The sequence below is a fragment of the Ricinus communis genome, chromosome 6 (genome assembly GCF_019578655.1).
Source record: "Ricinus communis isolate WT05 ecotype wild-type chromosome 6, ASM1957865v1, whole genome shotgun sequence".
NCBI lineage: Eukaryota > Viridiplantae > Streptophyta > Magnoliopsida > Malpighiales > Euphorbiaceae > Ricinus > Ricinus communis.
The window spans coordinates 15,681,137-15,694,619 of NC_063261.1; the positions used below are offsets into that span (position 1 = coordinate 15,681,137).

At 32.1% G+C, this 13,483-nt stretch overlaps 1 protein-coding gene across 1 annotated transcript; it reads left to right on the forward strand.

The window, feature by feature from the left end:
- Positions 1-2,965: 2,965 nt before the first annotated feature.
- Positions 2,966-4,268, forward strand: LOC107262164 (polyubiquitin-like). The gene has a single exon (XM_015726298.3). The coding sequence runs from the start codon at positions 3,138-3,140 to the stop codon at positions 4,059-4,061; it is 924 nt and encodes a 307-aa protein (XP_015581784.2). The 5' UTR covers positions 2,966-3,137; the 3' UTR covers positions 4,062-4,268.
- The last annotated feature ends 9,215 nt before the right edge of the window (positions 4,269-13,483 follow it).

The following is a 13,483-nucleotide window of genomic DNA, read 5'->3' on the forward strand; positions in this document are numbered from 1 at the left end:
TATTTACATTCTCTAGGGTTTTAATGAAGAAACCTACTGAGAAAGTAAAGAAAGAGAAGTGATTCTCTAGTTCAAAAGGGAGAAATTTGTTGAGAAAGAAAAGCCAAGTGAAAGACTCCAAAAGAGGCAAAATCATCCGTAAAAGAAGTGAGGTAAGAGAAAAACCTCATTAAAGAAAATTATAGCAATAGTTATAGCATGGAGAATATTATGTACCGAAAGCATTAGCTGTACCATTTAGATGTTACTTAAGAAAATTCTTAAAAAGCTAAGTCTAGTTCCAAAAGAAGAAGTTGAAGTAATTTATGAATGAAGTTTCAATCAAGGTTCACTAGTACGTTCAATTTAAGATTTTTCTCATGGATGTGGACCAAAAAAATATTATCAAATTAAATTTAAGGAGGGGCCTTGAAAATAGTAAATTTAAATATTTATTATTGTCATTTCAAGAGTCAATAACTATTATAAAATATGTGAAAAGTCTATTATTATATTAAAAGTTTAAGTATATGAAAGATTAGATTATTAAGTATCATGAATATGAATAATTAAATTTGAAAGTGAAGATTCATATATCTGCTATTATAAATAGCTTATAATGTTAGTAGTTTAGTAGAGGAGAGAAGCTATCTCTTGTTAAGAGATATAATGTCTCTTGTGTGCTTTGATTATAGAAATATATATTTGTGATATATCTCTCTCTCTTTAAAAAATTTCTTATGCTGTGTTTATTATGTTTATCTCATTCTCCTCTTCAATAAAAGTGGTCCAACAATTCTGAGATTGAACAGTCTAGCAGTAGCCTGGTCATTATCGCTGTTGTTAGTCTGTTGTGAGTTTGCTACTTCCCTGCTATTATTTATTTTTTTAAATAAAAATATCATGTAACATTATATAATGTGTTTCAATGAACCAACAATACTTTACTGACTCAATAATTTAAAAAGAAACTTAATCTAAAAGTCTTAAAGGGTTGAGCATAGGACTCAGACATTTCGAACCGTATCGAAAAACTAAATTGAAAGTATCTATAATTGAAAATATCTGTTCACCATTTACGAACTTAACTGTACTGATATTTTCTTTGGTATGGTTATGGATCTCATTAGTTCTTCATACTGAGAATCTTATTGAACTATCCTGTATTATTTCGAACCGAAAAACTAAAATTAGAACCAATTTAAATTTATATATATATATATATATATATATATATATATATATAATTATATTTATAATAGATAAGTTTAAACTTTAAGCTCAAACTTAAAATTCAAGTATAAAAAACCTTACCAAATATGAATTTATCAATTCTAATCTAATAAAACTTAAGCTTATTGGTCCGAATATAAAATAGAAGCATTAAGTTTTATATTTTATTACAATATTAATTATTCACTAAGCTTATCTTGATTTTTTAGTGAAATTACAATTTCACATTGTTATCATTTATTTAATTAAAAAATATAGGATCTAAAATTCTTTTAAATATTAATAATAAAAAAATATTCTCGTATCGAACATATTAATTTATTAATTTATGATAATATAGTGTAAATATGACATTAATCAAATTTATAAAATAATTCTTACTAATTATGTGTCTTTCAATAAAAAATATTATATTATATTAAAGAGGTCAGATGAAATGTATTTATCAGTTGGATAATAAAAAATTGTAAATATTCAGTTTGGTGGATTGAAACTATTAAATATACATTTATTTAATATGCAATTTATTATTAGCTTGATGGATTGAAAATAAATTTCTCTATTATGTACTTGTTGAATATAAGTATACTGTAATTGTAGTAAATTTATTTTTTGCTGTATATTTTTAAATTAATTTTAGTCCAATTAGTTTAAGCTAAAAGAAATGTTTTAAATATTTAAAATAAAAAACTTTTAAATTTTTATTGTTTCGTATCCTATCGTACCATACCGTTGCATTAGATTCGAATTTTCATACTGAAAGTCTCGAAAAATTTGTATTGTTCGAGACAAGGATTTTTTTATCCTATAATATGATTTTGGAGATCTAATTTTGAAATTTCTAATATTTGACAAGATGTTAGAAATTTTTAAATTTTTGAATTTTTCGAATCATGCTCACCACTATGGTCCGATTAATATTATTTACCATCTCCTTTCGATGGAGATAATTTAGAAAAGAGATTAAAAACATGGATATTTTATAGCAAAATCTGAAAATATTAAACAAAATTATTAAAATGTTGTAAGTTTAGATATTTTTAGTAATCAAGTCTTTTGAAAATAAGATTTTATTATACTACAATTAAAATAAGATTCTTAATACATATTTGAATAAATTAAGTCTTTCAATTTAGAGTGCTATAATTTTGATATTTTGAAAGAAAAAAAGATGGAGGGGGGAGAAAAAAAATAAAAAATGTCAAAAATCAACATACTCATCTAGCTTATAAAATTGAGAGAGCTCTTTGAAAATATACTAAAATTAATATAAAAAAAAAAAATTTTACTGGATAATATTTTTCTAAAAGATATTTTTTTTTTCGAAATTAATATTAGTTATTTTTCAGTCATTTTTCATACTTTACTAAAAACTTTAGAATACTAAATTAGATAAAACTATAAATTTTAAGAAAATTACAAATCCATACTCTTAATATTTTAAAACACAGTAAAAATAAAAAAATTATAAAATTGTAAATTTAATAAAAGAAGCAAATGTATAGGTATTTCTGATTTTTTTTTTTAAATTAATCAATATAAGATTATTTCTTCAAAGACCTAAATTAAATCTAGTATAATTTAATAATTATAAAACTAGTTATGGTAATGTTAATTAAAATAAATAAAACCATCTAGACTGTTCAAGATCATTCGACCCCAATCTGGAAAACAATCTAACGTCCAATGTGACGGCCACGCAGTCTCTAGACTTTTCTAATTCCTTGCTTTGGTAGAAACAGGAATTTTAAGTTCCCTTACCCTCCACGCCATTCTACTGAGTCGGCGAATTCTCCTCTTCTACATAAACGCGCTCCCTTCTTCTCTTCTTCTTCATCTCAAGAATCAAGAATCAAACATCTGTTTTTCTTTTGAATTTTCTCTGTGTCAAATAGAATCGTCTCTTTCCTTTTTTTCTTTCAAATATGCAGATCTTCGTCAAAACCTTAACCGGTAAAACTATTACTCTCGAGGTGGAGAGTTCTGATACCATCGATAATGTCAAGGCCAAGATCCAAGATAAAGAAGGAATTCCACCTGACCAACAAAGGTTGATCTTCGCCGGAAAGCAACTCGAAGACGGCCGTACTTTGGCCGATTATAACATCCAGAAGGAGTCTACTCTTCACCTAGTTCTCCGTCTCCGTGGCGGTATGCAAATCTTTGTCAAAACCCTCACCGGCAAGACCATAACTCTTGAGGTCGAGAGCTCCGACACAATTGATAACGTAAAAGCCAAGATCCAAGATAAGGAAGGCATCCCTCCTGATCAACAGCGTCTGATCTTCGCCGGAAAACAACTCGAAGATGGCAGGACGCTTGCAGATTATAATATTCAGAAAGAATCAACTCTTCATTTAGTTCTCCGATTGAGGGGAGGCATGCAAATCTTTGTGAAGACTCTGACGGGCAAGACCATAACTCTCGAGGTGGAGAGCTCTGACACGATCGATAACGTCAAGGCCAAGATCCAAGATAAGGAAGGTATCCCGCCTGATCAGCAGAGGCTAATCTTCGCCGGAAAGCAGCTCGAGGATGGAAGGACGCTTGCTGATTATAACATCCAAAAAGAGTCAACCCTTCATCTGGTTCTCCGATTGAGAGGGGGCATGCAGATCTTTGTAAAAACTCTCACCGGCAAGACCATAACTCTAGAGGTCGAAAGCTCTGATACGATTGATAATGTGAAGGCCAAGATCCAAGATAAGGAGGGGATTCCACCTGATCAGCAGAGGCTGATATTTGCAGGGAAGCAGTTAGAGGATGGACGTACTCTGGCCGATTATAATATTCAGAAAGAGTCCACCCTCCATCTTGTGCTCCGTCTTCGCGGTGGTGATGATTGTTAGATCTGAGAGAAAGTTGCCTGCTTCTGTTTCCTTCATGTCTAGTGGTTTAAGGGTCCAAGTGGGTTCTTGTTGCCTACTTCCTGGTAAAAAGTTATGTTCTTACTGTGTCTCTTAACACCAATTGCAGTGGCGACATGTTTTTCTTATATTAAGTTAGTAACTTCAAATTTGGTTTCTCAATTATAAGCTTTCAGGTTTCGATTTCAATTTCATTTGCAATGGTTTTTCTTTCCGGGACATTTCTGTTTTCCCACTAGTTCTATTTTATGCTTCTTTTTTTTCTTTCCTTAATACTTCACTATGCAACCCCAACAGTTCACATTAACTCTATGATAGTGAAAAATGTTGCAAGAAGAAAATAGGATTTTTAACAATTTTAACACAAATTCAACAAGGTAATTATCAACTAGTGGTTTTGGTTTGCTTATGCTCTCTTGGCTCTCTGTAAAAGCAGCCTCAGAAAGCTCTCCATAATTCTTCATCTGCTGTTACCAAGTTTATAATAAAAATCTGAAAAATTCCCAAGTCCCAACTTCTTTCCCCCTCTGACATGAGTATTTTAATTTCTTGATCTGTATTTCCTGTGAATTTCAGGTTTGTTTTAGAGATGATAATTGCAGGAGAAAGTACCTAAAAGAAAGGGAGTAAAAGAAATCCGTTCACTAGCCTTCTAGCAATGGAGTGAGACACTCCTTAATTTGGCAAAATTGGTTTTAATTAGTTAAATTGGAAAGGTTGGGACTGAATTGTGTCAAAAGTTTAATTTTAGTGTTAATGATTTACATTAAGCTAGACGAGTCTTTTTTCTAAAAGAAATTTTCTCCGTGTCCTTCATGAAGGCTTTCTTCTTGGATCCTGACCAGTTCCACACCGAAAACTCAAGCAGCAGTCTGTAATGGGTTGGATGAGTTCGCCCCGCAGCCAAATTTTTAGAACACTATTGCAATTGGAATTAGAAAACAGTCTATTATTTAACTTCTTATTGGCGGAGAAGAAGAAAGAACAGTGAGGAGAGAGTAAAAGAATGGGAGAAAGAAAATGTTTTGTTAAACCTTTTTGTTAACAAAGTTAGAACTAAATGGAAGATTACAGTTTAGTTCATTAATTGTAGTTTTATTTATTTTTAATCCATTGATGATGTAGAGCATATATTTAATGAAATTAGAAATTAAATTCTTTTACTTGTTGCATGCCATATTATTATTACGGTGGCAGCTTTTTTTACCAGAAAAAGGTGTCGGAGGTTTTTATGATATTAAAATTAAAATTCAGAAAATTGGTACTACAGAAGGATTAGAGATTTTTGTGATAGTAATTCTATAGTATAGGGACGGTGAAAGTAATTTAGTCCCACTTCCAGTGTTCTGATCTTCCCTGTCAAGGTCCTGACAAAAATCTGGATTCCTAAGCATATAACCTGAGAACCAGATGGAGAGTGGATTCCTGCACATGATTGAGTAGAAAATGGGAACTACTTGCCATATTAGACCATAAGATTATGAAATCTTCACTAGTAATTGAGAATTTTAAAGCCAAAAAAAGAAAAGCATATAAAAGACCATAATTTTTTTCCTTCCTGCATATTCCATTACAAAAGATTTCAGCACTAATTCAATTTTGTTTCCCTAATTCTGATCAAACTGATATCATCAACCTCAGGCATACATAAAAGATGAACAGCGTCAGAGCTGCCTTAATTTGAGCATCAGTCGATACATATATCCTTCCCAAAGAGCCTGATACTCTTCATAATAATCTCAATCTTGAACTCTGCTCCGGCAGCTTCATTTTTCTCTTCACGAAGAACAATCATGTCGCCAGCCTTGAGCTTTTCACGGCGAACAAAATCGAGCCAACCTTTAGTAAGAACAGGTTTCAAATATTTACCTTTCTTTCTTTTGCTGCAGCGGAACTTCATTGTCTGGCTTTTGTACATCACTTCCAAATCCACAAAATGCTTCCCTTGAAGCAGTGGAAGGAAACCTTTAAAACACCGAGTGGGAAATGCCAATCTTTTAGTAACATCAGTCTGGCTCAGTTTCTTCTTGAACTTCATCATTTCTTTTCAGGTAAACTGATCAGCTAATTTCTTGCTATTCAAGCTCTGACGAAGCATAAGCTAGTGCATGGTAGTATTTATACACAACAAACCCACTGTTGGGTAGAGCAAGTAAAAGAAAGATGGCAGAAGAGAGTGATTTTCCAAAATTTCTTCAGTTACTCGCGCATGCATGGCGTTTCTCGGCTGGTATATATATGTACACAAGAACAGCCTCCCGCGAAAGAGACGGACTGAAGAAATGTTGTATATTTTCTTGAACTTGGGTGTTTATAATTATATTTCTTTCTTTAATTTTCTGTTCTTTCTTCTTAAACCACCAAACTGCACTTCTAATTCTCATTTTTCACTACATATATATTGATACACATTGACTAGAAAAACAAAGAAAGAAAAAAACAGGGCAGAGCGGAGTTTACTGCTTGCGCGCGCTATCAAGCGGCTTTTGTCGAGGCTAAGTGGAATTCTGCAATGCATCCCCCGGCAGGGATGGCAAGAACTCTAGCTGAGGTGGGCGGTCTATATTGATACTGGATAGTTTTAGTTTCCTAATTTGCAGGTCCGAGGCGGGGTTTCATAACGCCAACGATAGTGTTATGTTAGTAAGTTAGTGAGGACAATTTCGTCTAAGAATAAATCTCAAACTTGAGATACCAACCCAGCACTAAGCGACAGGTCATAGCCTGGTGGTTAAAGCAAATATTAGCTTCTCATTAGAAAAATAAAATATTTATTTATTCTCGAAATATATTTCATCTGTAATTTAATTATTTTTTAAATTTATAATTTTTAGTTTAAATTATTATTTATTTATTTCAAATTAATCCTATTTTAAAATGATTCGCTCTATTTGATAAATAAAAAATCATTTTAAAAATTATAATCGTTCTATACTTTTAACATAATTGGTATATTTACTTTTTAATTGTTTTTATTTTCAATTTACATAATTTAATTTAATTTCAAAAATTAGTATTTTTTTATTGTATTTATTCTCCATTTTGAGAGTGCATTACTTACTCTCTAATTTTAATTTATTATATAGCTTGTGACATATGATATACAAAATTACTAATTTTATGAAATTAAAAAATTGAGTTATATAACTTGGTTAAGGATCTATTAAATCAGTTACATTGTATGACAATTTATTTTTATGTAATATTTATATTGATTATACAAATTTTTATTATATAAAGTAATTTATTTTATATATAATGCAAATAGAAATTTTTGAGGATTTAATTGAATAAAAATCACTTAATTTGATAAAAATTTATATAAATTAATAAAAATTTACAAAAATATATTATTATGTAAATATATGCTATTTATATTATTTTTATTTATTATATAATTTATACTATATAGTGTACAAAATTACTAGTTTTATGAGATTGAGGAAATGAGTTATAGAGTTTGGTTAAAAAAAATTTATTAAATCAATTACTTTTTACATAAAAAAATATTTTTATGTAATATTTATGATGATTATATAATTTTTATTATATAAAGTAATTCTTATGTAATATTTATAGTGCAGTTTTAAAAAAAGAATTGTGTATATATAATTTTTTTAAGATCTTGTCGTGATATATATATATATATATATATAAAATTATAATTTTACTAAAATTCTAAACAAATTTAATTCATAAAGTAATAATTAGCATCAATAATTTATTTGGTAACTTACTAAAGTATTTTAAATCTAAAATATAAACTTTATCTAAGTTAAAATTGTTTAATGATGATAATTTAAATAAAAATAATATAACATTGAGCGCAAGATAGCCGATTGTATGATGTATCCACACTGAATTCTGCAGTACATCGCTAGGTGAAGATCGCACGAGCTCTGCCGCTGGGTGCAAGACCTGGAAGAAATGGATGCTGAGAGATACTTAGAACTTTGACGTGGAGTTCTTGTGTGTTTTTCTTAACATTCAAGAAATGGAATGGGATTTATACATAACATACCTGTTGGGTAGAGTAAGGTAAATTTCTTCAGTTAGTCGCATGTATACGTGGCATTTCCCGGCTGATATATGTATCCAAGAACAGGCTCTCGCGAAAAAGATGAACTGAAAAAATTATGTGTACCTTTTTTAACTTGCAGTGTATATGTCTGTGTGGGGATGAACAATTTTAAATTAAAATTAGGGCAAAGGTGCATTTTGGCCCCTAATGTTTTACTCCAAGAGATAGATAAGCCCCTTAACTAATTTTTAGAACAAATTTTTAAGAATTGCAATAAAATAGGTTATTGAAACTCCTCTCTTAACGGTGTCAATATTTGAAATAAAATGTCGTTTGTCAAATATGATGTGGCATTATTTTTATCAGAAATAGGACCCATATAAAGTAAAAAAAAAAAAGGAAAAAAGTACCATTTCACAGTAAAACCAAAAGAAAAGTAATAGTCGAAAAATAAAAGCCATTTATGTTCTATCCTAGCCAACAAAGGCAAGGAAAACAACCGCCTCTTCTTCCTTTTCCAGTCTCAATAATAAGATCACTTAATTCTCGAACTGAGATCTTTCTTGCCCACTCACAAACTCCTAGAAAAACAAACTAAACCAAAGATCACTCTTTCACTCCAAATAAATCAAAACAGCCCATCTGCAGAAAAGAAGAACCAAAACAAAATTTGAAGTCTTTGATCAGTACGTCCACTGTACCATCTAGACCAGATTCTAACGATCTACCCAAACGCGTTTCTAAATTTTTGTCATCATCTTCTTCTTTCCTTACAAGTATTGATGTTGCTGTTAATATTAATAATACTCTTGGTGTCAAAGATTTGGAAAGTCTTACTGGTTCGATTTTTACACTATCTCCACCACTGAGTAGCTTACCTTTGCCTAAGTTTTCAGTCAAGCCAAAGCTTAATTGCACTGCAAAAGCTGCCGAGATAGATGCCGGAGCAACAGACAATCTCCGGCGACTTCGGCGACTCTAATGAAGCAAAAAGATCTTAAATTTCAATTACAATGCAATATGATTGGTGGTGAAGCTGGTTGGCTTTTGGATCTTTCCTGTAAATAAAAGCATAAGCCAATTAATTGAGAGTCATTCATTTGATTTTTTCAATTTAGATCTTTAAATTTGGAAAATTTGAACCTTAGATTCAGAGGAGAATGCATCCATTTGTGAAGAAGAATAATTGACATTTCCTGAAGATGAAAAATTGAGAGCCAATCTCCTAACCATCTAAACCAAACATATCAACATAAAGCAATATGGCGAAATTGTTACTTAAAATAATAACCGCGGTTAACCAGCGTGGTTTTGTTTTTTCAGGAACCACTTTAGTATGAGTCTTGCGATGAGGAGAAATGGTAGACTTCTTGAGTTGGGTGGTTGACATATCTTTTCTTTCAAGAATTGAATGATGGTTGAGGTCCTTGCTTTGAGAGATTACCAATTTCTCGTATTTGTTGATCATCATTACATTTACAGGGTCGCCATCATTGAATTGTCCTTCACTGACTAACAATTTGATGTTCTTATTGGATTCTTTCACCCTCCACCACCAGTCTCCGTCAAGCAGCAGGGTTCAGGGTGATTGACACCGTGGAAGCGGACATGATGATAGCAGTTAGGGATTTTGTGTCAAAAGAACTTTTTCACGTTAAATGGGTCCATTTCTCATTAGAAAAAAAGCCACATCAAATATGACAAAAGGTATTATATTTCAAACATCACTGCAAATTCAAAGAGCAGCTTCAATAACCTATTTTGTTGCAATTTTTAAGATATTTGTTCCAAAAATTAGTTCAAGGACTTATCTGTCCTTGAACTAAACATTAGGAGCCAAAATGCACTTTTGCCTTTTAAATTTTTTTTTTTCTTTTCTTTAATTTTATAGTCTTTCTTCTCAGACCACCAAAAAGGCATACATCGCCTGGCAAAAATCGCAAGAACTCTCATCAAGCTAGCGACCCATAATACTGATTAGTTTAGATCCATGTTTTATAGGACCCAGTTTGGGGTTTCATTATTTTTGATGTTGTGGACTTTAGTAATAGTAGATAATAAGAGATTAATATGAATTCTCGTATAAACATGATCAATTTTGACAGAACTTACTGTTTCAGTAACAAGTGTGAAATTGAATATTCCCTCGCAATTAGAAAACCTGATGACTAAGGTTGACAGGCAGCATTGCTTACATGAAATGTGGACTAAAGTCTGTGTATGGCGGCCATTATTTCGCCGTCATATTTCGATAACTCTACTAGCGGGTTAATGAGGCAGACACACACAATATATATATATATATATATAGATAAATACATTTATAGTATATAAAAAAATTTCTGTCTTGAAAAAAGTTTTAAAAAGAAAAACTTAAAGTTGCTTAGAGTGCAGCTATAGGTTTACGTTTTAACTCGTTACTAGAGAAAAGACCTGGATTTCAAACGAATTGCACATTCTCTCCATTATAAACCATAAGGAATTTCAAGGTTTTTACAAATCCATGAGAGTCTCAAAATATACTTCTCCGACATAGGAGATAATCCCATTAGCTGCTACTTAATTCCATCTCAAATTTTTGTTTTGCCCACAAAAAGTTCCATCTCAAAACCAACCATTTTGACGAAGTCCTGACCAGGGTATCCCCGAATGTAATAGCCAATCCTAGAAAACTATACATAAACAAGAAACTAAAAAACTAAAAAAACTAATTTTCTTTATTAAAAAAAAAAAAAAAAAAAAACTACCAACCATTTGAGGATGGCAAATTCCTATCAAATCATGTCTGGGCAGAGGAATCAAATCCACAGGAACAGTAGCGAGCTCATGAAAATCGATTGGAAAACTACCAGCAAGATTGATGATAATGTTCTTAATCCTTGATAATGCTCAATTATACCAGAAATATAAAAATCCAAGTTTGCAATGGAGAAGTTGTGTCACAAAAAATGAATTGATTAGGAAGAGAACTTACAATTTGGCATGAATGATACAAGAAATCATAAAATAAATCAATCAACTTTTATTTCTGTAATATGACTAGAATATATTACTCATTCTCAGTATACTGATTTAATTTTCATGCTAAAGTGCAACAAGAACAAAACAAGGCCATTAGTGGCTCATTACACACCAGGGATATCGACACCATATCATTATTATTATTATGTTTTTTCTCTGCATCATTCTTTTATGCAATAGTACATTAATTATGCGTAACATATGCTTTCCCTGCTGCTTAACATTAAGGCACATGAGCCCAAATAACCTGGCCAAGCAAAACAATCTTCCTCTTCACTTCAATCTTGAACTTTGCAGTGTCCCCATGGCCTCCCTCTTGAAGAAAACAAACCCAATTACCGACTTTGATGTCATTACAGTGGACGAATTCAAGCCAACCCTTGTCAAAAACAGGCTTAGGATGAATACCTTTCTTTCTGATGCTGCAGCGAAACTCAAGAGGCTCCTCCATGCTCTTGTACTTGACCTTCAAATCAAGAAAATGCTTCCCTTCAAAACCTGGAAGACTCTTTAAAGAGCTAATGGGGATTGCCAATCTTTTTCCAACATCAGTTTCAGTGAGTTCTTTACCAAAAATACGCTTACTCATTGCTACTAATTTGTATGAACTCAACTTTAGTACTACTCACTTCAGCAAGCTAGTTTAGCACGTACCACTCTTGCTATGTCTCTCTGGTAGCTATAGGTAGTGCAGTATTTATAGGGCACCCATAGATATATCTGTCCACTGTTTATAGCTACTGCAGTAAGCAAAGAAAGATTGGATTCGGACGAGAAAGTCGAGCGACTTTTCAAGTTTTTTTTTTCTCTACTTTTCTTTGCTTTTCTTTTTTTTCTTTCTTTTGTTTCCCAGACTACCATTTTATCAGTACAAACTCTTCTGCTTCAGCTTTTTGCTCAGCAAGTTGGGCGTGCTATGAAGCGGATTATATGACTGAATTCTGCAATGCGTTGCGAGATCAAGATCGCACGAGCTCTGCAGCGCGGTGCTAGACCAAGATTGAGAGATGGATGCTGAGTGCTTTAGAGGTTGAAAGATTTTGTAGGTCCAAGGTGGAATTTCTTATTACATCCTTAGAATTCTTTGATGTGGACTTCTTATATTTTTCTGGGTGGGCTGCAGAATAAATGGTAATGGGTCAATGTGAACTAGGATAAACATGACTTCAAGGATCTAAGTGCTTCAATTTCAGTGACAGTCCAGGCGAAATTGAAAATTACCTCGCAGTTTGATATACTGTAACTTAAAGATGACATGAAATATCGATTTTTACGAAATTTGAACTTTAATTTCGGATTATTGCTGCTACTTAAGTCACAGGTTTTGGACCACCACCCACTGTCATTGTCTATCCAATCTGACCATTTTGTAAGCAGGGATTTTCCATTGGCTAAAAATGGGTAAGATACCTTTTCTAACTTTCAGTGTATATATCTGTGCGGGATGAACAGTTTTAAATTAAAATTGTTTTTCTTTTCTTTTATTTTATATAGTCATTATTCTCAGATCACCAAAACGCATTCCTAACTCTCATTTTCTGCTTGGGCGCGCTTTCAAGCGGCTTTTGTCCAGGCTAAGTGGAATTTGTTGCAATGCATCGCCTGGCAGAAAATGCAAGAACTCTCACCAAGCTGAGCGACCGATGCTACTGACTAGTTTTAAAATTCATGTTTTATAGGACCCAGTTTGGGGTTTAATTATTATTTTCGATGTCGTGGACTTTAGTAATAGTAGATGATAAGAGATCAATATGAACTCGTATAAATAAACGAAGTCTAAGGTTTAGCATGATCAATATTTGACAGAACCCTTCAATTACTACTGTTTCAGTAACAATGCAATTAGAAAAATTGAAGACTATGGTTGACAGGCAACATTGCTTACATGAAATGCGGACTTGAAGTTTGTGTCACCGCCATTTTTCCGATAAGTTTGATAATATATTGAAATCTTATTATGACTGATAAATAATCTTTGGGTAATCCTGCATTGACTATACTTAGAATTAGTTGATATATAAAGAATTTAAAAAAAAAATTAAGAAGAAGAAAATTTCATATTTGCTTAGTGTGGTTATAGAGTACGTTTTAATTCGTTTCTTGAGAAAAGGCCTAAGTTTGAGTTGCACAATTTCTCCAGTATAAACCAGAAGGAATTTCTAAATTTTTCAAATCCATGAGATTCTGAAGATGTATTTCTCCAACCTAGGAGATAATCCCAAAACAGTCTCCTCTTCACTTCAATCTTGAGCTCTGCAATGTCTCCGTGGCCTCCTTGAAGTAGAGAAACGTAATCACCGATTCTGATGTCATTACCGCGAACCAATTCAAGCCAACCCTTGTCGGAAACAGGCTTAGGATG